The 22032-nt window shown below is 36.3% G+C and overlaps 1 protein-coding gene across 1 annotated transcript in view; it reads left to right on the top strand.

Moving 5' to 3' along the window:
- Positions 1–1549: 1549 nt before the first annotated feature.
- Positions 1550–22032, top strand: part of SHOC1 (shortage in chiasmata 1) — a 52960-nt gene continuing 32477 nt past the window's right edge. The window contains exons 1-10 of the mRNA XM_088130518.1: positions 1550–1594; positions 2275–2404; positions 4225–4306; positions 11274–11461; positions 13653–13815; positions 15575–15668; positions 18292–18445; positions 18605–18712; positions 19578–19695; positions 21044–21138. Of these exons, the coding sequence (XP_087986644.1) occupies positions 1550–1594; positions 2275–2404; positions 4225–4306; positions 11274–11461; positions 13653–13815; positions 15575–15668; positions 18292–18445; positions 18605–18712; positions 19578–19695; positions 21044–21138 (1177 nt within the window). The remainder of the gene's footprint in view (positions 1595–2274; positions 2405–4224; positions 4307–11273; positions 11462–13652; positions 13816–15574; positions 15669–18291; positions 18446–18604; positions 18713–19577; positions 19696–21043; positions 21139–22032) is intronic.

Genomic DNA, 22032 nt, shown 5'->3' with positions numbered 1-22032 from the left:
CCTTGCTTCAAAATATGGGAGAAATTTTGTGGCTGGAGAAATAAAATCTCTTTCAACTCTTAATGAGTTCATAGAAAGGTCTATGTAGTTTTTCTCACTGTAGTGTGGAAGTGGTGTATCACTGCCGCCTCCTGGGATATTTTTTTGACTTTCCAGCCTAACTTACTACCCTGAGATTTTCTGGTAGTTTGCTATCCAAATATTAAACAGATCCAATCCTGCTTAGTTTTCTTCAAAACTGGATTGGAGAAGGAAGAAATCCATTTCCCCTTGCCAGAGGCTGTCATCTTACCAAGAATTGCCCTCACTTGTTCTAAATTAATTCTAAAGGAAAATATAGATATATGCTATACCTTCAGTATAACATATAGGCTAGCTCTTTGTCTTCTAGCAGTAACAACAGACCAGAGCAGAATATGCTGAATTTATTTGCAAGGAAGTAGAAATCAGGATAGAAGGGGCAATGGACAGCTAATATATTCAGAATTGCTACTGTTTGAGGAAAGTCATTCTGATCTAAATCCTAATATAAAGTGGCAGCTGATGCTCCTATTAGAAAAGAAAGTAGGCTGTAATTAGCATTTCTTTCCTTCTTCCCCAGTTGGTTTAACAATTAAAACTAAAATTGTGAAGCGTTTTGAAGCTCTTCAATAAGGAGTCCTAAATGATAAAATGATGGGGGGGGGGAACCATGAGGCCGATTAGGAATTAATGCTGAATCGTGGTTTGCAATTATATGTACAAGCCACAATGAACCTGGGGCTCATTTACTAGCCTTCTTTTCCATATATAAAAGGGGAAGAATGGAAAGCATTTGGTTCTGGTTTTAAACAAAATACTGTAGACACTCTCTGTATATCTGAACATGGTTTGTTTGTTTCAAACTTTCATGGTTTGTCTGAACATATTTAAACCAAACAGAATTTTCATGAATTTGGACATCATGGGGTGGCATGTTCATCTTTAACAGAAAGCACAAGCTGCCAGTTTCCTCTGGCTTGTTCCAGTAACACTAAACTACAGTTCAGCATTATGCTCCAACTACTGTAACCCTTTTCCGCAGACTTTTAACATTGATTCAGTTTGTATTAGTTTCTGTTACTGCTGTCCTATTACACTTATCAAATGGTGTCCTCTAATTTTATCTAATGTAAATGGTAAAACATCCTTCAAGAGTTAATTGAAAATGAAAACCTCACTGAATGTATATGTCCATGAGTCAAGCATGCTGCAAATTATACTAAATCACCCCAATCCTATCTGGAAGTTCTTGCCATATAAAATCATATTGTCTGTCTCCAAAACCCCACTTAGCCTTTCTGCAACTGCAGAAGCAGCATAGCAAATTACATAATAGTAATTTTCCTAATAAAAATTATTTATCTTCTTGGTTTTGTATGTAAAATGTCTATTAGAAATTGCAAAGAGTGAAAGGTAATGTTGAGTAATTTATGTACAGGAGTTTCTGGTGGACATCTTGCTCTTTTCAATTATTTTTTCTTATTCCAGACAGTTAAACTTGAAAATGTATCACAAAATAAGAAATACTATGTTTTCACCTGTGAAGTACCATGCAATTGACTATTCTTATGAGGTACGATATCAAAGTTCTAAATCTCTTGGTAATTCAAAAATATAATAGGAATAGCAGAAGACAAAGCAAGTAATTAAAATCTATTTCTATTTATTTTCATTAGCCTGAAAATGTTTTTGTTTTTGATAATGTATTGTATGCAAAGAACTATTTATGTGATCATATAAAATCATATCATTTTAAGAAATCTCATTTGCCAGTGTACTGAAACTGATTACTGTTTTTTTTTCTAACTACTGTGTATCTTAGTTAAGAATACACTTATACAGAAACTTTTTTTAAATTTTTTTTTCTAGAAGGAATACACTGGGGGGGGGGGGGAATTTATTTTATTTTCCTCTAATTTATTGAGAAACTATCCAGCATAATCCTGTCCAAATCAAGGAATATATATATGCTAAATCATCCCATTTAATGTTATAATTAGGGTTACAATCTTAAATATACTCAACTAAAAACCAAGCCTCACTAAAGATAGTTAGGCTTACTTTAAATTAATGTATACAAATTTATGAAATACCCCAGTGAGATTTAATTTTAGCTTTACTGATCTGTGAAAATTAGGAGCTGGGTGTGAGTTTCTGCATGTGATCAAGTTGATTTAAAAGCATAGCTGAATTAATACAAGCAAAGTTGGAAAAGCTTCACTCATAATCATATGGTATATTTTCCTTCTGCAGAAATTGGCCAAAGAGAGATTTATCTTTCAGCGGTTATCAGTTCACATCCCTTTCAGTTTATACCAGGATATACATTACTATCATGATGGAAGTTTGGCTGATAAAAAATATAGGAAACCCTGGACAAGAGGTATGTTATATCTAGCTTTCATATTTAATTTATATTTTTAAATATAATAGCTTTGGTACAAAAGAAAGGCAGTGTAGGCTTGGCCAAGTTCCACATGTATAGCTAACTTGTGGAAGAAATACATTAGCCATTTTAAACATTTTCTCAATAGGCTATAAGAGCTCATAACTCTCACATAATCAAAATAATTGTTCAGGACACAATATAGCTATTATTTCTAATAAAGTTCTGGGTGGTCCTCACTCTGCTGTTGTTTAAAAGAGCCATTCACCTAGGCCTTTGGTGAGAGAAATTGAGAGCCCTTGCTTTGTTTCCATCTGGTCTGTTGTTGCCATCTTGCCCTCTTTTATCTTGGTTTTTTTCCTTTTAATTGGTTTTACAGGTATTGTAATTTCTTTGTTTTGATTGCTGTGAGCTGCCCAGAATCCTTGGGAGTCAGGCAGCATACAAGTTTTATTATATTATATTATATTATATTATATTATATTATATTATATTATATTATATATGTTGTTATAGTTGTTATAGTTAGGTTACGTATGAATCCCATAATTGACTAAATCCAGGATGATACAGGATACAGGATGCTATCTACAACCATTCTCCTTATTTAGCAGGATGCCCATTATTCACCTATTATGTCTTCTAGCATCACCCATCCATTACTAAGGCAACGTAAAACCTGTCCTCATTACTGTTATTTTGGCACTAAAATGGTTGAATGGCTCTTGAAGATGTTACAAATCACTAGTGGGGATTCTGCCTCAGAAAAGCTTTTAAAAAGTGTTTACAGTCCGGATTCTGTGAGTGAAGGAAAAGCCCAGAGTTGTAAACTCTGAGCATGCAATTGCTTTATGCACAAATTATGTACTACAGATTGGTTCTTGGATATGAAATTAGTAAGAGACACAGTGGCTAAGACACTGTATTAAGCTGTTATAGTGGAACAAAACATGAAGATTAAAGCATCAGAGATAATATACAGTATATGTTGGGAGCAAGAAAAACAAGATACGTAGGAAGATGGCTGCAAATTTATATAATACACTGTAATGTCACGAGTTTGCTGCTTCTTGCAGTGATTAGCTGAGCTGTCCTAATTTCACAGAGAGGTGGACCAAGGGATTCAGGTTGCCAATGAATAAGCTGCTGTTTTTACTTTTTCTATCTAATTTTTTGGGTCTTCCTTACTTGCTTTCCCTGCACCTCTGTAGAATCTGACCAGTTCACCCAGTGGTAGTGAAAGACTTCTTTCAGACATGCATTTTGATATGCAGCCAGAATGGCTCATTATGGTAATTTTGTGGGAAAGGCAAACAATATCATTCTATAGTTATCAGTCCTTTCATTTTTAATGGATACAATCTCTTTAGCCAGGCAGTGAAGAGAAGCACAGTTCAATACACTGTACTTTCATTAATTTAAGAGTTGTATTGCATTGACTACTGCACAGATACTCATTGTCCTTCCTTCTTGTTCACATGCAAGTGCACCGTAGTTGTAAGAATGTGCAGATTTTTAAAAAAATAAATTAGACTACACTTCCAGAATTTCAGAATATTACAATATCTTGATTTTCAGATTTGCTCCATACCATATGACTAGAAAAATATTACTTCTAGGATCTGTAGAATCTCTGTAAATACTGTAAATTTCACACAAACTAGCTATATCAGCTATTTCTCTGCCTGGAGGATTCTGTAAACTATCTTCATTGTAATATTTATTTCAACTTTTAGGATTCCTCCTTGCAAGATAAAAAAAAATAATAAATGGTTACCACATACTCCTTTCTGAAATGTTTTGTTTTTCAGCTCTAGCTTCAGCTGATTCTACTGTGATGAATATTTCAGTGCCTGATATTTGGAAAAAATGTCTCTTCACTGAAGATTTCTTAGAGAAGTGAGTCTTCTTACTTTTAAGTTGGAAGTGATACCCAATGTTGCATTCCAAAGTTAATTAACATAGAGATTTTCCAGATGAAGGTGCCAGCAACCTGATAATGGGACAATGGTTACTTGAGGTCAAAGAAATGCTGTTTCAAGGCAGGAAATGCTAGTTCAGAATCAACACAGTATTGCTGGGTTGAAATTCATGCTCCCATTGGAGAGGAACTTTGGCTTATCCTACCTTCTGGTATCTGGTTGTAGAGTATGCTTGCTTGGTTTTAGAAAAAGAGTCCAATTGCAGAATTACTACCATGCCAAAATTAAGGATTTGAAATGAAACAAGACTTGTTGCCTTGGTACATGGGAAGATTTTTAGTGTATTAACAATCCACCTTCCCTTGTACAGCTCCTTAAACTACCTTATATGCTAGTCCCATAGCAAGTCAGAATGAAGATTTATGATATCTCAAAATAAAAAAGTGGAGAAGACTGTCATAGCATTTAGGACCTTTAGCTATTTCTTATAGATAAATGAGAGGCAAAACAAGATGACCTTATTCATTTAAAGATAATTACAAATTGTTAATAGAGGAAAGAGTATTGAGCAAAGACGAAATCTGAATCCGTTTGTTAAAATAGTATTTTAGATAATTAAAGTAAATAATTGCCTAACACTGATTTGTTGTTAATGACAATATCTCTGCAGCTTAAGGTTAATACATTATAGCAAAATATTATTTTTAAACAGTCAATTAAGTTGGAATCTTTGGAAATGGACAGCATATAAGCTAAAGTAATTAATAAATTAATACTTTCCATATTTTTGGTCCTCTTGTTTTCTAGAAATTATATTGACTTTCTGCTAACACTTCTGTTATTAAGACGAAAGATTGATTAAAGAATCAAATAAATTTAGTTCAGACATACAGTATTAGAAATAATAAAACTCAGTAGAAAGTGCAACTTAAAAGGAAAAAGGGGTGGTTTTTAAATCAGATCTTTGTTGAGGATAATGCAAAGGCAGAAAGGAATACAAAGCCATTAGTAACTGTGGTCCCATTCAGTGATTATTAGAGAAGTATTTTTCCTATTGGGCTGTCATTGCACTCATGCACTTCAAATAATTATATAATATAATATAGTAGTTATAATATATCAAGTAACATAATCTTCCAACATTTGGAGAGGGCAGGACCCATTTTAACCATCAGAATATGTCTTGAAGCTGCTGGATCCAAATCACCATGCTGCTCAACCAACATATCCCTAGACTGAGCTCCTTCAGTCTTTCACTTCAGACTTAATTACTGTATTTATTGGCGTATAACACACTTTTTCCCCTAAAATTTGGGGCTGAAATCCTAGCTGCGTGTTATACGCCGATGTGCATGTTATATGCTGGTGTATAAGCCCCTATAGAAGCCCTGCAGCTTCTCACCTCAAGTGGCAGGGCTAGGAGACTGGAGCCTTCATTTGAGCCAGGGCTGTAACCGGAGCTACAACCATGCGCTTCCCACCTCCTCCTCTGATTGATGGCACTTAAACCATGTCTCCTCTGTTTGTAGTCCTTAGTAACATCACCCGTGCGGTCCGGCACTCAGTGTGTCAGAGCAAAGCGCCGGCGCTTTGCTCTGACCCATTACTACATGCCAGAACGCTGCAAAGAGAGGAGGGAAGCTCGCAGTACTTTAGTGACATCACATGCGTGTGCTGGCACTCAGTGTGTCAGAGCAAAGCACCTCCCCAAAGAGCTGTTCCCTCTGGCCGGCCAGCAGAGCAGCTGGATTTGGGACGGAGGGAAGGCGGGCTGGTAGGCGGACGCAGCTGGCCATCGAGCCCAACCACCCAGATCCCTGGGTCCTCATTCGGGGTCCCGATGCCAGAGCTGTGCCTGTGAAACCTTTAGCGCAAAGTCTATGTGGCCAAAGTTCAGAATTCCATCCTCCTCGGACGCTCCATGGCAGGCCTCAAAGGGGCAGCTTGGGCTGCTTGAGCTCTGCCCCTGGATGAGCAGCTGCTCAGAAGGCTTCAGGCCCCCTCGGGAGGTCTCGGCGAGCAGAAGGCCTTTTAGCCCACTCCCACAACTGGTCCGCAGAGCCACCACCTCCCGCAACCGGTAGGGGTCCAGGTGGTCAAGCTCACAGGCCAGCTGTGTCTGCCTTCCCTCCGTCCCAACTCCAGCCACTCTGCCTGCTGGCCAGCCAGAGGGAACAACTCCAGGCGAGAGCCAAGGCCCGCAGATCACAGCTGCGTGGTGGAGGGGCTGCCAGGCTCCTCCTGGCTCCATCCAGGGACTGTGGGGCACCCTTCCTGCCAGGCCCCAGCTCCGGGAGCTGTTCAACAGCTTCCGCAACCACAGCCACAAGCCCCCCCTTGCCGGCCAGGGGCACGTCCGGCTCTGCGGGCCCACTCCAGTGTGGCAGCGGCTCGCAAAGGGCTCATTCACTTCCGAGGGACGTGCTGCCTGGGACAAGACAGGGCCCACTCCGCCAAGGCTCTTTGGGGAGGCGCTTTGCTCTGACACACTGAGTGCCAGCACTCACGGGTGATGTCACTAAAGTCTGCAAACAGAGGAGGCATACCCTAATAATAAATTACTGTACCCCCCCAATCCACTTGGACTACCAGGGATTTTTAACCCATACTGGTCCACCAGAGATCACCACACCCCTGATAGCACCTTACTTTTTTTAATTTAAACTTAGGTAAAAAGAATACTGCTGCAGAGTGCAACACATCCCAACCTTGCCAATGTTTTTTTAGTCCGTCTCATCACTTTCATACATGTAGAGTGCCCTCAGTTAAACAACTCGTGCCTACATTCACTACTTGTTTCAGTTTGAAACAGCAGCAGTGTTCAGTTTGATTTTGAAGATAGCAGTGAAGGCGAAGAGTTTCATGGTTTCCAAGATAGCAATGATCTGGATTAAAATTTTTGTAAAAACTTATAGTATCTAAGTTTTTTCATTCAAAGAGGTGTTTTTTCTTTCATATTATATATTTACTTTATAAGTGGTATAAATATTAATAAACAAAAAGTTCAGAACTCCCTTTATTTTGCTTCCAAGTCATTTATTTAAAATTTAAGTTTTTTTACTCAAACTTCCTTCTTAAAATTAGGGTGCGTGTTATATGCCTGTGTTATACACCAATAAATATGGTAGTTTCTCTCCAGTTGGTTTCAGTGGAAAAGGTAATTTAACAGAATTACTTGTTGCTTTAAAAAAAGTGAACATTGTGTGAACATCTCTCACTCTAGTTACACTGAATTGGCAGGCTAGGATTGATCTTCAGTATATTAATTTACAGTATTCCATCATTTTATAATAAATAGCACAAGTCTCAGATAAATATTCAGTAAAGTAGCAGTAATATATGTTTCATACTGTAAATCCATAAGTTATAACAATATAATACAAACAAAAAATTAAATCAAGATTCAAACACTGTCAGGAATTTGGCCATCATTTGTTTGGCTTATTGATGATTTAAAATTGTTTATAGGTGGCAATAATGACTACTTATTTTGATGGGTAACACTATGCTTGTTTAGAAACTTGTAAACATATATGCATAAGAGTTAACATACAGCCTCTAATCCAATTATTTCAAAAAGACAATGATCTTCAAACTGTGTTCTTAGAAAACTTGACTTTCTCAAACACTCCTTGATGGAACTCCTAAGTCTCCATGCGACCTTTATCCTAATCTGCAGTGTGCTAAACATAATAGTGCTGGATGCATTCTTTGTATAGTAGATTTTTATTTAAGTTTTACATATATAAAAGCTAATACAAAACTAAAAAGATGTACAAACAAAAAAGAAAAAAATACTGAGAGACAAAGAAAGAGGAAAGAGAAAAATATATAAAAAGTGGCTTCTCCCTCCCTCCAAACAAGTATAAACATTTACTGTAACTTACCACCTTCTCTAATATTACAGAAAGCACCTTCCCATTTCTCATCCTTAAACAATAGCCAAATTATAGAAAGTATTCATCAATCAATCTTAGTCAGCAAAAGTGTTGAGTACCAGCAATAATAAACTACTGTATATATTTTAGGCTTAAATAAATCTATTTTGCATTTTAACTTACAACTTTTTCTAATAAGTAAAACATAAAAGATCTATCCCCATATGCATAAGGGATACCAATAATAGTAACATGTATATTTTAAACTAAATCAGATAAATCCCTTTTACATCTATAAATCATTGTCTTACAACCCTGGTCAGAAAAAAAAAATCCAATAATAACAACCCAAAATCAGAACTTATACAATTTAACCCTGTCAGATAAGTCCACTTTAAACTCCTTTTTCTTCTTTTAAAGAGGCTCAATCTTCAGTCACTTCTTCAAATAAGGCCCCAGATAGTAATCTCTTATCATTTTCTCCCTATCTGTTTTCAGAAACAACGTCAGAGATTTAGTATTTCCCTTCCATGGATCCAAAATAAGATAACTCTCAAAGCCATTCTTCTGGTTTATGATCTGGATATCCCCTTTAATTATTAAAACATCAACCAGGAAAGTTCATATATCCATTGCAACTTCTTTCTCTTTGTAGTCAAGCATATTTAAATCCATTTTCACATCCACAGCATCTTTTTCCACGTCTTCCATATCTCTTTTATAGTGTGGCAATTTTTTAAAGTCCATTTTAAAATCCCTATTCAAATCATCATCAACTTCTGCTTTATAGAAGCTTTTCTTCTTCTATAACCTCTACTAGATCCAGTTTTAAGAATAGGTCCTGAACACATGGTTCCCAAATAAATTTAAATTCTTCTATAGTAAGACAATATTCCTCCATTATGTTAACAAATATCTTATCTTTTAATTCCTCTCTGTTCCCCTCTGGTTAACCTTCAAAGCCCAGTCTTTTGTTTATTTTCAGAATGGAAACTTTCCCACCACAAAGTTTCTTATTCCAAAATCATCAGCTATATTTTTATAAAATTCAAAACAATCCATAAAAACTATTCTTTCAGATCCATCTGGCCCCTTAACTGTCCACAGTCAATATTCTTAGTTCACTTTTTTTTTTTAATCCGCACTCAATTGTTACCGACTGCCTGGACGAGTCCCTGCAGTTTTCAAGGCAAGGTGTTTCGGAAGTGGTTTGCCAGTGTCTCCTTCCTAGTGCAAAAGTTAAAATTTTTCTTTTTAATCTTAAGACTTACTTAAATCTTCTTTCTTCCAGGATAGAAAAAAATTATCCAGGTGTACACAACTTGCCTTTCAGAAGGTTTTTAATTTCCAAATAAAGCAGTAATAAGTAATTTGTGATAGTAATTAAAAGAGAAAGTGAAAACAAATCTAGTGTCTTTTTGAAGGTTCTAAACCATGGCTTGGGCTCATGGCTTCAAGACAATGGTGCAGTTCTGGCACCCTCCCCTTATCCCACCAAGTCATCACCTTTAGTTTGTAGTTGTGACGTAAAATAACTAGGAAATGGAATGGAATACACAAAGACCCAGTGAATTCACAGTGACAGCTAAACTGTTCTGGTTACAATGTACATTTGCTCTCTCACACACTCACGTGCTCATCCCCACTTACCCCCCTCTTTCTCAACTAGACTGCCAGGCACTAGCAAGAGAGACAGAAGCTGCCAAGTCCAAATCCAGGATGACTCAAAGAGTGGGTGGGCTTCAGGACCCCTTTTATCTCCAAAAACCCTTGTTTTGTTCATTCACAAATCTGGTAGCTGCCCTTGCCTTGTTGATTCACAAATCTGATAGCTGTCAATGAGATTAACAGGTGCTTTCCATATGCTCAGCACACAACCTCCTTTGTCTGTCTTCTGGTGACATTCTCCTTTGATCCTTAACTACTTGGTTCCTTCTCATCTATTTCCCAAAGGGATCTTTTTGACAAGATTCCTAGCTTTTGTCCTTTCTGCATTCAGGCCTATTCCATTTTTAGGTTATGGCAATTTCAATCTAGTCTCACATTCTCACAGTGCTCTCCCTCTATTTCCCCAATAGGAGCAGGCAAAATAATTGGTCATTCATTGGTGCTCTGCCTGAATTACCAGTCTGGAGAAACAATCAATTACTAGTACCCTCCTAACCACATTTTCAATACATCTTGTGTAGAGTTATGAAAACTATGTATTTAACAGGATGCTTCACTTTATGAAGATATATCTCTGCCTTGTTTAGAGATACAGGTGTATCACTTCACTTCAATGAAATGTCAGAGTGGATCCAATCTACCTTGATTAGTAGATCCATCTTGCTATCAGCAGCTGCTATGCACTGATAGAAGCTGCTGTGGCTGAACAAAGCAAAACAGCACAGTTGATCTACTCTGTGGGTTAGAAATGAGGTGCCTTCACCTTAATATCCAATGAAGTAAAGAGTATCTATGAAAATCTGCATGGCCCTAAGGTTGTGTGCATTTATCTAATTATTTGCAAAAAAAAAAAAAAAGTATTTGTAATCAGTTGAAGATGTCTGCTTACCAATTACCAAAAGCCTGCTGAGAATTGTGAAAACGGAACAATACTATGTCATCAGTTCTGCACTTACATTCTTTTCCCAATTTCTTTCACCATGCTTATAGGCTACAGCATTGGCTGAAATGGGGGGAGCGAGGGTGACAAGTTTTCAATAAAGCACATTCTTTTTAGGGTACAGAAACTAGAATTCTTGTATTGGCCTAATATTTTGTACCTGCCAAGAGAAGGGGGAAAGAGACAAATACTTTGCCAATTTGAGTTAATTTCTCGGGCAGCCAGAAATAAATTGGTTGAGATTCTGAACTCAATCAATGTTGTGGGACCACAGAGATTGGAGCTACTTTTGAACTGGTACAAAATCTTCATATGGAAATTCTTGGATTCTGTCTTTACTAGTATGGAATAGATGTCATTAATATGAAGATGCTATGTAACTAACATTTCAGTCACAGCATTTTGCAAATTTGACAAAAGTAAATAAGCATTAATATATTTAACTTTTCACTGTTCAGGAAACCCATTTCAAATACTTTCTCCCATACTCTTGGTGAAGATGTTGAAATTATTCCAAGTTCAAATCCTTGTTCACAATTCAATATAGAAGAAGCTTATATGCTTATGAAACTTGACAAGGGGGAACTGGCTGATAGACATCATTTGCAGTTGGATTATGTTCCAGTTACACTTAAAGAACAAGAAGGTATATGTGCATTCCATATTTCATATCTCCAAGATTTCTAAATTACTGCAAGATTGTACATGCCTGATTAATTGTCTACTTACATATAGCAGAATGGTTAAAAAGGTGTGGATCTAGTTTCTCAAAAAGAGGCATGTGTTTATGTTTTTATTTTCTGTTTTGTTACACTCTAATAGCTGTGATAAACTTTTTCTCCCCCAAATTAAAATTAGAGTCACATTCTACTCTTGTAGAGGATGCTATTACTTTGTGACTATTGTGATTATTGTTTTTGGTTGGAAATTAGTAACGAGAGCGTGCTGAGGCCAGTAATTCAATTAATTAGAATCTAGATATAATCATCTTAAGGTGTGTGGGGCTGGGTGTGGGGAAAGGCATTTTACTTACTTCACTGTTAAAGTAACATTGCTGACCCATCCTGTTTGCATGTTGACTTGAGGATGCTACCCTAATCATTCTCAAAAGACATGCCTATGTGATGCAGCCTTCCTTTCATCCTCAGCCATGGCTAGATGAGTTTTTTTTCTAAACTAAAGCTGAAGGAGTATTTTCCATCTTCTCCAGACAGAAACCTTGCACAATGTGTGGTGCTTCATGGCAAATGAGTAATGACACAACAAAGGGTAGGATTTTCTGAGCTTCTATTTGGATGGTGTGGACACACCCCCTCTCTTCCAGTCACTTGCAGTAGGTGGTGGATCATAGGCAAGCTGCATGGTGAAAGAAGTCATATTTGTTCTCCTCTTTCATATTCTTCTCACAGCATATCAACAGTCATGTCAGCAGGCAGCATGAGGGTTGAGAGCATTTGCTGAAGCTGCTTCAGCAGCACTTCCCCACAATGCATTGTTTTGGCAGGTGATGTGGGGTGGCAGTGCTGGCTAAAGCAAGAGTCCTCTCACTTCAGCCAGCAACCACTGCCATGTGTAGTGTACTGGCAGGTTCTCAGGAAGATCTGAGGAAAGTATGATTGAAGTAATAATCTTACCTCTCAGTTCCCTTGCATAGCATATTGGATGGGGTGTGGGCAGTCATGTGGGTTAGGAACTTCCCACTAAAACAGGAGGGAACTTCCATTTACTAGTTCTCCCACATGCCTCATGGAGGTGGGGTTTCAGAGGCTGCAGGTGATATATGGGATGGGTAAAGGCTTCCCAATACTGTAAAGCAGGATCAGAATTTCTCTACACACCTTGCAGATCAGATTCTGACAGTTGACTAAACCCATCACGCTAGCCATCTGTCAAAACTTGACTCTTGCCTCAGCCCCAGTCCACATTTGGGAGAGTGGTGGATGTTTTTTCCTGCCAGCAGGGAAATCCACCAGCTGCTGCACTTTAATTTGGTCTGTGAAACTGTTCAGATGGCACTACTCATTACCTTCATTAAGAAGGCAGAATAAAGGCCAGCACATCTGTGGTGGCATTCTTTGTGCTGCTTCACAGGCTGGAGGATAGCATGTTAAATCATCTGTCTGATAAGTTCATTGGTTTTAGTAGGAATATGGCTTCTGCCTAAAGTCTGAGTGCAATAGTACCACTTCCAGGTGTTAAGGAGTGGAAATAGTTTTGAATGATAATTTGATTTAAATTAATTAAAACTAAAGGAAAATAGATACATGTCACTGACAAGAAAGAAAGGGGAAAAGGAAAGTTCCATGAAAGAGGTTTCCACTAGACCAAAGTTGTGTATGATATTTTTTTTTCTTGGAGCAGCAAATCATCAGACAACACTGCAAATAACTTATGAAGATTCTGTCCAAAATCTGTTTGCCATGCCACACTGAGTGCTCCTGTCTGAGAAAAACAAATGCAAAATTCCCTTGGACTCATAGAATTAGTATCATAATTCTTTCAAACAAAATAATTGTGGGGAAGAGGAATATTTAATATCTGCCATGCAGTCTGCTCATGAATATTAATTAACTGTTCTTGCAAGTAAATACATTTTGGTTGTTATTTTGTATCTCTGAAATAATTTTTAGTTACAGGAATTTTTAAGTCATGTAATTTGTCCAAAAGATGTAAAAATAAAGCCAACATAAATATTCCACACATACAGACTTATCTAAAAAAGAGAGGAGAAAGGACCCAGAAATCTTTAACTCATAGATTTATGTGGTGTTTTTCAATATGCAAAATGATTGATAAAGGTGTCACATTGATATTTTTCATATTACAATATTATTAAGGTTTATATATTGAAGAAGAACTTGTTTTCACTGATAATTTGACACAGTCTGCTAAATGGCTACCTACTCTACAAACGCTCTTGAGACGACTAAATATTTTCCAAGTGCAAGATCCCCTTTTAAATTTTAAAGATGATAGTTTCATAGAAAAGAACATCTTCAGGTATTATGCTACTAAATGGGATGCAATAAGTGATATATATTATTAGTATCTTAATTTTTTATTTTATTTGTGCATATTTTAATTGTTACTTATGGTGAAGTAGGACATTACTTTGATAAATGTTCATGACTTTTTTAGTTATAGTATATTAGCTATACTGTAGTGTTTACATACTTGTTATGCTAACATGTAGCAATAAGCTAGAATTCTGGGGAATTATTGTAAACATGCTTTATGCTAGTGTGAGACTGTTACCATTGCTTCTGCTCCTTCTATTCAGTGGCTCAACAATGCAAACATGTTTATTTAGTGTGCTTATGTGTTACTCTTGAAGAAGCCATTTCTAGCCAAAACTTCATTATCCTGTCTTTTTTGGAAGCAAAAGCCCAGAATCCTGAGTTTGGGGAGAAATTATTAACAAAATGCTTCTGTTTGGCTTATCCACAGTTGCTAACAAGAGGATTCAAAGAGGAAAGAACAAGCTGCATGCATTAGCTCACAGCTCATTAGTTAGATGTTGCTTGTATTTTGGGCCCTAATTTGATCCCCACCCAACACCACTGTGCTGGTTGGAGATGATGGGAAATGCTGTCTGACATATCTAAAAGTACTAAGCAGTGGAAAACTGCTATATACAATACATACTAATCAGTCCCATTCATCCCTAAGAGGCTTACTTTCAAGTCTATGATTTGAGTGGAATGTGCTAACTTCAAAGGATGATTAGGTGGATTCAAATTCAAAACTGTAACCAGCTATCAATGAGTTTCTAGTTTATTGTGTGAAGCAAAATTACAGTATGCATGTAGAAAAGGGGAAATACTGTGATTTTTAGAACTTCAGGAGATGAACTAGTTTCTGAGTTGTTCAGAAACAGACAAATGTTCGTGGGATATAATTTAAAAGTTCATTTGCCTACTACTCTTCAAGTGTATGGAACATGGATTTATTTAATGAAATTCATGTTGCCTTAACAGCCAAGATATATTTCAACTTAATAAATTCCTATGCCTTAGAGAGCAGTTTCCACTGAAATGCTTTCGAAATTATACTACTCAGTTAAAGTATTGCCGCCTTCATCTTTCATCTTTATGTGTAACATATGGAAAATGTTTTCTAAATTATTAGAATGAAATCATATTCAATAAAATCATACCAACATGCTAAACATTTATTAATTTTTCCACATGTCTTCATTTTTATATACTTGAGACTACAAATATTTGATACAAGGAGTATTCTTTAGATTAACTTGTTTTCTTATGCTGCTACTGCTGAATCTAGAAGTAGCCTCAAAATACTTCTGATATATATTGTTGACTTGTGCTATTCAAATATTTATGTTGCTTAATAATGAATGTTTAGGATTTTTGGTTTAGCATACCTTACATTTTTGGAAGTAAATACTTTTAGAAATTTGTTTTGTTCTTTCCTCATTCCCCATGTTTTGCTTATTTCTTGTCAAATACATTTACAGTATTTCCCCTGCAAATAAATATTTAATGAATTACAAATTTTGGACAATTCCCCCTTCCCCAAAACCAACAGCCTTAAAGCACAGTTGTATGCTGTATATATTATATATCATGATTGTCCAACCTGGAAGTAGTTAAAAACTCACTTCTACAAATTAAAACAGATTTTAGTGTAACATGCTTAACTTGTTTTACAAGTGGAAAACATGCCTGTATATTACTTATTATTGCTGAACCAAAGAATGTCAAGTACAAAGTGTATGCTTGTGCTTTCATTTTAAAAGGGAGTGCTTTACTTTCAAAAGGAGTGTGACACCTCAAAAAAAAGAGATGGAATTAAGTGAAGATTTCTGCAAAGTTTCTTTAAAGGATGAAGAGGTATAAGAATGATTCAGTAAATTGTGCATAGCATATCAAATGACTATGCAGTTCTATTATAAATTAAATTTTGCACAGAAATGTAAAAAAAAATGCTGTCAGACTATTGACAACAGAAAACAACATTCTCACAAAGTGTCCTTTAATCAAATTTATTAAAAAAGGAATTAGGTTACAGACATCTCAACAAATGGATACTTTTATTTTGGCACCCAAGTTATTTCGAAGCTTGTTAGGGTGGGACTTTTAAATTTTCATGCTAGCAATATTTGATAGACATGGGAGATGGCTACCTGTTTTCCTGATATGGAGGGATGTGCAAATGTTCTGAACTAGTAATGTTTTATGAACTGTTATCCACTATTTTCCAAAGTTATTGTTCTTCTGTCTTCAGTAGAATATTCCTATTTCAGTAAAGTTCTCAGTATAGTTCATAAAGAGTTTTCTAAAAACCAGCATATAGCTGGTGATAATATTCGGTTCAGTTTATCTATTTAAATAATTTATTCAATATTTACTTATTTATTTTAGAACATTTAACCTACTTAAACCCTAGGTGACTTACAGTACATGATATATTAATATCTAAAAAAATTGATAAATCAACCCCGTCATTAAAAAGCGTAGTTTAAAAATTTCCCTGCACCCCACATACTTCAAGCTCCTAAAGGAAGTGGGAAAAGACAGTTTTTAGTACTTTCCAAAATTTTAATAAAGTGGTGGCCAACTTGATCTCAGTGGATAAATTGCTCCAGAGAGCCGGACTGCCACTAAAATATCCTGTTTCTTTCACCACAACCCCAATTTATTGGGGACAGGACCTGCAGCAGCCCTTTCCAGGCTGCACAAATAGGACAGGTGGATTCTACTTGGAGGAGACAGTCTTGTAGGTAAGCTGACTCCAAGTCATGTGGGGTTTTCAGTGTCAACACCAGCAACTTGAATTGAACTCAAACTCCTATGAGCACCCCTAGGACCTATACTGTTTTTAGGGCTTCTCCAAAAAATAACTGTAACTGGCAAACCAGTTGAAGCTGAGCAAAGGCTCCACTGGTCACAGACTCCACTTGGTGATCCAATAGGAGCTATTGATCCAGGAGCACACCCAGGTTGTGGACTTCCTCCTCTAAGGACAAAGTAACTCCTAGACTCAGTACAGGTAAAGACTAGGTCAACTGTCATTCTTTTTATGTCTGTTAAAAGTTAAGGAACTTTCCTTTTTTTTTTTTTTTTTAATGCCAGTTGACAACTTTAGAAAGCATGTGGATTTCTGTGCTGGGGTGATTGAATTTATTTTGATGCTACAAAAAAAGCTCATAGACTAAATTCATATCTACCTTGGTTTCCAATGCAGAACTCCATAAATGGACTGATTTTGTGAATGGAAGGACAAATGAGGTCTTTATGCTTCTAAAAACTGCCCTGGAAGATAGGGATATAATCTACAACCATGTATGAAATTGTGTTAGGGGCTGCATGGAGCCTTGGCAACAATCTCCCTCATTTCCCACAAGGGCAATTGTAAATCCAGTCCTCCCTCTCCCTCTCTCTCTCTCTCTCTGTTACATAGGCTGAGATTGTAGAGCAGTAGGGGTTGTTACAGGTTGTTTTTAGTGTTGTCAGTGAGATCCAGGATATAGGACTTTTGCCTTAATCTCTCCTTTCTGTTAACTTGCTGCTTTTGTATTTTTATGTAGCTGTATTTGAATTTTTCTCCTTCCTCAGTTTGCACCACATTTCTGCGGCACAGAAGAAAATATTTGTGGTCTGGGTATGTGTAGTTTTATCATCCTCCAGTGGCACTGGTATTCTTATTCCATTAGTATAAGACAGAGATATAAAGGAAGAAGAGGCAGATCTCTTAAGAGAAATAGGACCCATTTACTTAAGAACCAGGTAGTTCAGAAAGCTGGTTGAATAATCACAGGTCTTCACACTGCTCTTGATGAATGGGTCACAAGTTATAGATGAGAACCCAGCAGCCTCTTCAGAATCATCTAAAATGGCTGACCAATGTACTCCACAACAAGAAACAATACTCTAACAAAATTAGAACAGCCAGTATCAGGTGTCCATGTAACACATGACATCATATATTCACTGATAAAAGTAGAAGTGCTAATCTGTGCCTTTGCACAAGTAGTATGGAGTCCTGATGAGGTATTAGGGTATTATACTTAAAGAAGACAGAAAAACAATGCTCTGGGGCTGATTTGGGGCATTGCTTCTGCTTAGAAAAGATTGCTAATTGTAATGTGATTAGGTCAGTACAATGCAGGAGCATGTGAGCCCTGGCTGAAAGATTCTCAATGACAGTAGATGAGTGCAAGGATAGCCTACCAATATGTACCCCAACTTTGCCTGGAGGTAAACTGGGCCTATTTGAGAAAACTGTGGGGCTTTGGATAGGATGAGAAAAGTCTGGCCCTTTAAAAAAGAGTTTTCTTGTGCCTTCCACAATGGGGTATTTCCATAAGCTGTTGGGTATTTTGTTGGAAACAGAAATCTTGTGCCTTCCACAATGGGGTATTTCCATGAGCTGTTAAGAAAGTAGATAGCATACAAATACTATTATTATACAAGCTATTTTGAGAAATACTGTTCCAGTTGTCTGTCTTTCTAGATTCCTTTACTTCCTGTTCAGTTTCAATTCTATGAAGCAACAAACTCAAGGCTGGATATGGAGATTCTCACATGTTTAGCCCTAAAATCTTTATTACCAATAACTCCAGAAATTTTGGAAGATGAAAATGAATGTCCCAGAATAACTAATAAAAGTAAGAATACAAAGGATTATATTTTGGCAGCAATTCTTGTGTTTCATGTTGCCCATTATCATCATTTTATTTCTATTATTTTTGCTGCAAACAAGTAAACATTACACATATTCTCTAGAAAAAGGACATTATAGTATTTTGTGTTAACATCTTTTTCAGAACTTAGCATGACAATTACATCTGAGATAATAGAGAGTTCAAAACATTGCTCCACTCAAGAAGTTTGTTCAACTCAGAACAAAGATCTACTAGAATTCAACAATCCAAGTAGGTACATCTGAACCAGGGTTACCAGGCATCCAGCAAAAGGAGGACATGACCTCCTTTTTCCCCTCACATCCTCCATCCAGCAGGCATAGCCTTAGAATCAAATATTGTCTGGCTTCTTCAGTATCTCTTCCTGAGCAGCTTTTTTCTGCCCAGGTCACTTCCCTAATAACTACTAACCTCAAGTTAACAAGCTCTACTTGTGATCTTAATTAGTTGTTCAGTGCCCTCTGTGGGTTTGCAGGGCTGCCTAGAACTGACAAGACCTTAATCAGTTACTTGTTGAAGATTTTTGCCCCCTAAAGTTTCTAGCACATTCCTCCAATTGAAAAACCAGTCTTTCTGATGCTGGAAAAAATAATTTCATATACATGTAGGCCTAAGTATTTTTCCCCCCTGTTTTTCACTGTAATTGTTGTGACGGATGCCAAGAAAGTTAAGCAGTTAGTGTGTGCTCCTTCCCCTCCCACTTGTCCTCCTTTGCAATAGTCGGTGTCCTCCTTTGCCTGTTCAGATATCTGGTAACCCTAATCTGAATTAGAATTAAGATGCTTTCGATGGTGTTAAATTTCAGAAGGATCTGTTGATTTTATTTGATTAACAAGTGCTGAATGTCTGTAGAGTTTTGGCCAAAAAATTTAGTGCCTTACATGTTTATCTGATTAAATACAGTGTCAAGCTTTATTTTGGGGAAGATAGTTTATTAGTTTGGGAAGGAGATGGGGAAGTCCTGTGGCTTTATTACTGTCATTAAAACCTTGTTAACATGCAAATTACTTTCAGCTGTATTTCAGATTATTGTATTCTTAATATTGAAAAATATTTAAATCCTTGTACTTTTAAATCTTTTTTCTGAAATTGCCAGTAAGTTGCATTGGAGAACTGGAGGTGCCATTAACTCCTCCATGTAAGAAAGAGAATATGCACATGAATTCATTGTATGTCCACTTAGAATCAGAACCTGTTTCTCCCATTAATAAAAGGTAAGGGCGTTTTTGTCTTTATTGTGTCTTATGTGCTCATTGAGAGGGGAAACAGGACCTTTCCAATGCTGTTTCCTCCATCAGGTTCTTGTTTCAGTCCTCCTTAGGAAAAGGTGATTTAACTGTAATTTTACATATATATGCATGTGTGTGCGTGCATGCACGTGCACGCACATGAATAAAATGTGCTTCTGCACTTACGTTTTCATGCTGATCTTTTTAAATGATAGGTTTAGTTAGATGCTGGATTATTTTTCAATTATATTGGATTTATTTATTTATTTATTTATTTATTTATTTATTTGTTAATATTATGTGCCACCTTTTGTTCAGAAACCCAAGGCAATACCACACCAGCTCTTTATAATGATTATAAGGTTTTTTTTAATAATAATAATTATAATAATAATAATTATTTTTTTATATATATATATATATATATATATATATATATATATATATAGGAATGTAAACATGTTAGTTTTGAAAAATAGCATAAATTTCCTATAAAAATTCACCTGAAATGATTCTGATTGATTTATTAAATTTATATTAAATGTTATTGTAGTTCAGCAACTTCTGAAGAAATGCAGGGTTGCTGTTTTTGTTTTTTTTAAAAAAAAGCACAAATATTTGCTGATAAATTCTTAAGAAATTACCATGTACTGGTCTGGAGCAACAAAACATTTTTATCAGGAACATAGAGCTTATTGTGCCTAAGGATCAACCTGCTGACTATTTATATAGTTGACTAATGAACTGCATTTTGGTTTAGTGAATCAAAAAGATAGCAGTTTAATTTTTCTCTTGTCACACATATAATTTTCCACCCTATACATTCTAGCAAAATTGCCAAACCTTTCTAGTAAGCAAATAGATTCTTTGTCTTCAACTATGTTGGCTGATTGTTAGAGATATTCAAACTGCATGAAGGAAAAGAAATGATCGTTTCTTTGCTGGTGTAAAGCTATAGTTGTTCCTATTTTATGTTTGCTAAAAATGAAAAATTAATGTAGAAAAGATTATAAGCTAATACTGTTATCTCTTATAAAAGCTTATAAAAGCTTATAAGCTAATACTATTATCTCTAGATTATAAGCTAATACTGTTGTCTCTTTTCTACACTAATTTTGTCTATCTATCATCTGCCTGCCTGCCTGCCTGCCTGCCTGCCTGCCTGCCTGCCTGCCTGCCTGCCTGCCTGCCTGCCTATCTATCTATCTATCTATCTATCTATCTATCTATCTATCTATCTATCTATCTATCTATCTATCTATCTATCTATCTATCTATCTGAAAACAGGATACAGAACCTAATATTTTTTTCCTGTGTTCTCTTTTCCCTCAGTGACTTCATTCCAGAATCTACTTCAGACTATTTGGAAGGCCTGATGTGGCAGTCAGAGAAACACCAGCATGCTATGACTTCATTTTTCCTAACAGGTAGATAAGTACAAATTCTGAATTTAGATTTAGCAAAGGTTCACATACTTTTCCCACACACAAATATGTAGCTTTGGATTATTTTCCTCAATAAACAAATGTCAATGTTTTTGACTCACTTGTTTAACTGGGTTCTTTTTATCTAGTCTTAGCACTTGTGTGGAGAACTGATCAAGTTTTAGGTAATATTTATGCAGAAATATTGAAAATTCAAATGGGTTCACGAACTGTTAAGTACCACTGTATCTTACTCCATATCTTGAATTGATAGAACAAATCCATGAATAGCCATAAGCATTTGCTCGCATGGAGAATGTTATCTGGTTCAGTCCTTGACATCTTTCAGGTAGGTCTGAAAAAAACCCTGCCTGAAACTTTGGAAAGAAACTGCTAATATTGTCAGTGTTGACAATACTGAGCTAGAATGACCAATATGAGTATGACACAAATTTCTGTTTTCCTAATGAAGCATATTAGATAATAGTTTAGGTAAGTATAACAAACTGAAAATCTGTTTCTTGTCTGTTAAAGATGTCTTTTTCTTTCTATTCAAATGTATTTTTAATGAGAAAGTTGTTTATATATTCAGTGTATTCAGTAGAGTTGCACATACATTGAAAATTATTTGGAAGAGGTACTTCAGAATATGCAGGAGTATGAGGTCAGCATATCTTTAAAGCATCCACATCTTCTTTCAGGCTTCTTCCTGATTTTGGAACAGACAGGGGTCATTTAAGGAATCACTAAAGATGACTACTTTAATGGGTCAATTCCTTAAAGCAGCCATATCTGTTTTCAAGATAGCAAGGAAGCCCAAAAACAGATGTGGCTGTTTAAAGCAATGTTGTGCTTGTGCTCCTGCACATTCTAAAGGACCTCTTCCAAATAATTTTC

The sequence above is a fragment of the Python bivittatus genome, unplaced genomic scaffold (genome assembly GCF_059951505.1).
Source record: "Python bivittatus isolate LINGU-HERP-01145 unplaced genomic scaffold, Pbiv_v1 ctg000850_np1212, whole genome shotgun sequence".
In the NCBI taxonomy this organism is placed as follows: domain Eukaryota; kingdom Metazoa; phylum Chordata; class Lepidosauria; order Squamata; family Pythonidae; genus Python; species Python bivittatus.
Note: the sequence above shows the minus strand (reverse complement) of the source record. Positions and strands in the feature narration are given on the sequence as shown.